Source organism: Myotis yumanensis, unplaced genomic scaffold (assembly GCF_028538775.1).
Source record: "Myotis yumanensis isolate MYYU_CA2020_CCGP unplaced genomic scaffold, mMyoYum1.0.hap1 SCAF_1, whole genome shotgun sequence".
In the NCBI taxonomy this organism is placed as follows: Eukaryota; Metazoa; Chordata; class Mammalia; order Chiroptera; family Vespertilionidae; genus Myotis; species Myotis yumanensis.
In genome coordinates this window covers 123,773,689-123,779,688 of record NW_027223752.1, presented here as the reverse complement: position 1 = coordinate 123,779,688, position 6,000 = coordinate 123,773,689, and the positions used below count along the sequence as shown (strand labels likewise).

Sequence of the window (6,000 nt, the reverse complement as noted above, 5' to 3'; positions counted from 1 at the left end):
CTAATTTCTTTACCACTTATGCAAATTTCTTGAGTGGACACTCTTTCTAACGATCAATCCATTGGACTCAACCTGCTTATTTTGATACTATTGTCTTTAAACTCTGTGGGTACCAAACTTTTTTGGGTCTCCTTCCTTTCAACTCTAAAAAATACTATAAGATTAAACTCCTTTTCCATAGTTTATGTTAATTATTAGTTAGTGTAGGCATGTTTCCAACCTTTAATCACTGTTCACATATGTCCACTTCTCCTTGGGAATATCAACCACTCCCAGAGCTTTAGGTAGCACAGACAACCTGGTGACTCACAAACAAGTATGTCCCCAGTGTTTTAGATAAACATGTCCAGCAACCTTCTGCACACATTTAAAAGGATTTTCCATGAACGTTTTATATTAACATGTCCAAGATAGGAGGAACCATGTTTCTCTCTGAAGCGTGTCTCTTTTCCTCTTTTTCTTATTTAAGGTAATGTGTAATGCAAGCATTACCCAAGGCCCCCTTGTTAGAAAGTTCTTAGTCATTCATGGCTACTCCCCAAATTTCCAACCTAAAAACATTCTGCTGTTTTTTTACACTTAGATATAATCTTAATGTCATCCACTTTTCTTTAAACCACTTCCCTAGTTTTTCCCTTCAGCATCTTTTTTGGTGTTCTACCTGATTTGCCAGCTTAATTTTACCGCCTTGAATCAATCTTCCCTCTAACAATCTGAGTGATATACTGTAGCATGTCATGCCCTGAGTAAAATCATTCAATGCCTCCCCATTGCCCAAGCTCCTTTGGTTCCTTAACCTCATCTCACACTAGTCTTTGATTCACTTTTGGGAACCAAGTTCCAGATAAACATTTCTCTCTTTCTCTGGCAAATCCCGTGGTATATGACCTTGATTTTTCTTTTTTTTTAGTCTGAACTCTGCTGCAATCTTAATGCTAGCCTTTTCTCTGCTTTGCAATCTCTCTCTTTAGTTCAGATTTCACCTCATACTGTCAGCTTTTCTTGACTCTTCCTCATAATCTTTTTGATTAGGTGTGCTCATGGAAGCTTTTGCGTATTTCTGTTACTTCAATTATATAGCATGTGATGTATGTGTTTAGATGCATGTTTATTTCTATGATTCTGAGGTAAACAATTTTTAAATCTTCATGCCTAGCAATGTCCTTGGCACACAGTAGTGGAGCAATAAATATTTATTGAAATGTTTTCAATGATAACAAATGATTGTCCTGATAGTGCTCAATAAAACTTATTATATTAATGTCTATGCAATAAAGGATTATCCTGAAGAAAAAAAAAACACATTAATATAGCTATTCTCTTAAATAAATTACTTTATATACATATTTGATTTAATAATTTTATGTTGGGAAGGCAGTCATGTAGGAAGCAAAAATATGTCTAGAAAAATGAACATTTTAGAAAGAAGGGATCTTTGATTCCTATAGAGGTATGTACATTTTAATATTAAGGTTACTTTTATCATCAGTAATGCTTTGGAGTTCTGTCTCCCCAGTTTAATTTGGTTTAATGATATATTGCCAGAGATTCAATTTTCACAATTGTATTCCATTTCATAGAAACAAAATTATTCCCAGGGCCTATGATTTCAGCAGCTATTATGTGTTTGTAGATAATCAGCTAGTCTTACTCCATTATTCTTTATCAACGTGAACAACTGTATGCATTTTTTATCATCCTGGTTTGATTTAGAAGTGCAATTTCTAAATAAAAGCCATTAGTGTTTTATAGATTAGATGACAAGAAAAGGACATTCCACACACACAAAAAGCATAATTGGAGCTGTCAGATTTGTCATATCCTTACTGTATATGCCATGGAGTGCATCAAAAAATCACCAGTAGAAAAAAACTTAACCTGAGCATATATAATATACATGTATAGTTATATAATATCATTGAAATTACATTTTCTTCAGTGAAATGGTTTCCTGAAATATTGTTTCTAGCCATCATGACCATTGCTATGGTCATTGAAATTTTATATATTTGTAGCTAACTCTCAACTCAATCTAAGCCTTATTTACTTTCTATATAAAAATAAATAAAAATAACATTAAATTTCTCTGACTTTGTGATAAATAACTGAAATGACTACTTCATAGAGAGACACATTTTGCTAAAGTATATACAATTGCATTATGTAAGATTCAGGCAGCTTAATTGAGAATTGATTATCCAGCTTTTATTATTATAAGAGCCTATTTTATTTGTCTTCAGGGAACAGAACACACAAGTGAGATTTTTTTAGAAATGGATTACATTTACTCCAGGCAAATCGTTTGATAGACTATTATTCAAACATACTACTTCACAGATGTTAATCAATAAAGGAAAAGGGCATTTTCTCTTTATAAAACAGCTTTTACAACTAAAGATAACCTTAATCATCTGATTTTTTGGGATAATAATATCAAAGAATTTCTGAATATTAATATTCTAATGTTTGTTCAATGTCTGCCTTTAACCCTATGCTTGTGTGCCACAAGCAATCTATCTGCAGAAATGATTGTTTTCTTACCTGAAATGAAGTAATTGGATATATATTAACATGGGCCTCATTCCATCGTTGTCCTTTATTCCCACTCGAAGACCATAGTGGATTCTCCATTGTTGTCTGCCCTTTCAAACGTAGATAAACATTTAAAACACCTAAAAATAACAATGAAATTTTATTTTATACATTTGTTTTTGCTTCAAATGTGTTTCTTCTTGACCACTTTAAAAATGAAATTTTGCAGAAAATTCTAGTGTCTCCTCCTCTCTTCCCCTCTCATTGCCAATCTTGCTCTGATTGGCATGTGTGGCAGGCCTCCAAAAATGACAGTCCCCAAATCCCTAGACCCTGTGAATGTTACTTTATCTGACATTGCCGGTTTTGCAGGTGTGATTGAGTTAAGGATCTTGGATGGGAAGATTATTTTAGATCATCTGGTGGGTCCTAACAGTAATCACATATATCATTATAAGATGGAGGCAGAGATGTGACGCAGGGGAGAAGGTCACGTGAAAGGAAGAGAAGGTGCTCTGCAGCTTCATCTGAAGATGGAGAAGGATCCACAGCCGAGCACAGCAGCCTCTAGAAGTTAGAAAGGGCCAGGAAACCGATCCTACCCTGCAGCCTGTAGAAGGAACCAGCCCTGTGAACACTCTGGTTTTAGCCCCATTGTACTCATTTTAGGTTTCTGTCCTCTGGAACTGTAAGATAACAAATTTGTGTTCTTTTCAACCACAAAGTTTGGGGTAACGTGTTTGTTTCAGTAGCAATAGGAACTACGATAGCCTGTAGTCATGTACTCACTTGCCTAACTTGCCTGAAGTCTGACTCTAGTTGTTCCTAATATTATTAGTTAGCTACTCTTTTTAAGTTCACTTTATCCAAGTCTCATTTTTTGTCTAAAAGGTATTTGAAATTAAAACGAAAATAGCTTCGCCTCATGATTTGATATACTTCTTTCAACAGTGTCATGTCCTGCTCATAGTAACAATAGTAATGATAATGATATATGTGTTGAATACTTCAGATAAAAAATTAATCCTCTCAACAATCCTCTAAAGTTCTTACTATTACCTCCATTAGAGAACATTACTCCAGGGCATCCTTCTAACTGCTATGAAAGAGCCTTTTGGTTTTCTTCATGTTGCCAGGAATATATGTATATGAGGTCTCTTTATTCTAATATGGCTTAAACTTCAGTATTCCCTTATGCTCTTCTTACAGGACTCTTTGACCTCTCCATCTCTGTTCTGCTGTCAACTCCATAAGCTGTTATGTTGCTATCACGTAAGCATTGGTTTTTTTCTAATCTTAATACAAAAATAGACTAGACTTCGGGCAAAGATTCATGAGGAACCCCATATAAACTTCTCGAGTCAACTCTGCACACCTCCCTTCTTTCTGTTAACCAGACTCATGGATTCTAACTACTTCAGCTGCCCAGCACTCTGATCTCTGCCTCCTGAACTCAGTGGGATCTCCACATTCTGCTCAAATTTCAGGGCCCTGTGCCAGGCCCAGGAAATTGTCCTCAGGCGGAGAACTGGACTCCTATAGAGATCTCCTCATTCCCATTATTTCATACATCTCAGTCTTGCCCTAATTCTTTTTTAAGAAAATATTTTTTGAAAACGGTTAGTTAATAGATTTTTGACATTTTAGTAGTTGTTTATGACAGTAAAATGTATCTGGAAAAAGTTACTACTGATTAGCTTCATATACCCTAATTTTGATAACTTTTGTATTATCCCATATAATAAAAGCCTAACATGCAAATAGACCGGATGGCGGAACAAACAGTGGAACGACCGGTCGCTATGACACACACTGACCACCGGGGGCAGATGCTCAATGCAAGAGCTTCCTCCAGCCTGCAGGGCCCAGGCCAGCCGAGGCAGGTGCCAGCGGGGCCTTCTGATCACCCTGCCGCCAGTAGCCCACAGAGGGAGGCAACCAGCAGCGGCAGCGGGGGCATGGTTGGCCAGAGAGTGGGCGGTGGGGGGTGGGGCCAGCCAGCAAGCGGTGCCAGGCTGGCCAAGGTGGGTACCAGCAGGGGGTCCCCCGATCACTCCACTGGTTGTCCCACAGATCAGCCCTGATCTCCGCCCAGGCCTAGGGACCCTACCCGTGCACGAATTTCGTGCACTGGGCCTCTAGTTATTTATATGTTTACAGACATCTTAGTATATATATTTGTTCATATAAATATTGCATGTAAACACTGAAAAGCAGAAAATATAATATAAAAATCACCATTAAATTGATAATTCAGTGGTAGGTAGCCTCCTTAATATTTTTATGTATATTCCTTCAGGTATTTTTTAAATGTATATATACTGCTGTACAGTTATTTGGTATACAGAAGTTTATCTTTCAGATTTTAAATGCAATTTTGTCTAATTGTTTATACATAAGATCACACATTCATACATATTATACACATATACAGAAATATAAATACCCACTTTTGAAATGACAACAAAAATGCATTCTTCACATCACAGCTGCCACTTACCAGCTGAGTGACCTTGGCTTAGTCTCTTAATCTTTCGTCTCAGTTTTCTTATCAGGTAAGTGATGATGATAATAATAACTAGTATAAGGTTCTTGTGAGAATTAAACTGAGTTAAAGTATGTAACAATTATGTCTCACTCATAGTCTTCACGATGTCTTATTATTAGCTATCAAGATATTAAAATGACATTTCTCTATATTGATGCAATTTACTATATTAGTACATTTCTTAATGAATGTTGAACTATGACTATTACAGGAATACATTTCACTAGGTAATGAACTGCCACTCTCTTACTATACTTGATTCAAGTTGCTAGTATTCTATTTGGGAATGATGCATGCATATCTATAATAATAAAAGCGTAATATGCTAATTAGACCAGACATCCTTCTGGACGACCTTCCAGACAAAGCTGGGACTGTGAGGGCTGTGACAAGCTGCCACAGCTGAGAGGGTCAAGCTCCTTACAGGAATTTTGTGCATCAGGCCTCTAGTCGGTATATATAAAGGCCTAAGCAACCGTTATGACCGAACGACTGGAATGACTGGAACAACTGGTTGACCAGTCACTCTGATGCACACTGACCACCAGGGGGCAGACGCTCAATGCTGGAGCTGACTCCTAGTGGTCAGTGCACTTCCACAGCCAGCCTCCTGCGGTCCCTCCCCCTGGCCAGCAGGCCCCAGTTGGCCCACCACCCACCCACCGTGGTGGCGACACAGCAGCAAGGAAAGGAGGGGGTAGGCGGGAAACCACCTGTTGATGGGCACCAATGGCGGCATTGGTGTCTGTTGTCCGTTCCTTCCGCTCCCAGCCTGGTGACCATTGCCCCTCTCCCGACCCCTCTGGGGACTTTGGGGGTGGGTGGTGGATGACACAGCCCCTTTCCCAGGGGGGGCCAAGGGCTGGCTCCCTCCTCAGGGCTGGTGGCCAACCTCCTGCACCCCGTCCCTCCCTTGATCG

The 6,000-nt window shown here is 38.5% G+C and overlaps 1 protein-coding gene across 1 annotated transcript in view; it reads right to left on the bottom strand.

The window, feature by feature from the left end:
• Positions 1-6,000, bottom strand: part of MDGA2 (MAM domain containing glycosylphosphatidylinositol anchor 2) — a 339,368-nt gene that overhangs the window by 24,229 nt on the left and 309,139 nt on the right. Inside the window, exon 12 of the mRNA XM_070431541.1 lies at positions 2,542-2,672. Coding sequence (XP_070287642.1) covers positions 2,542-2,672 — 131 coding nt within the window. The remainder of the gene's footprint in view (positions 1-2,541; positions 2,673-6,000) is intronic.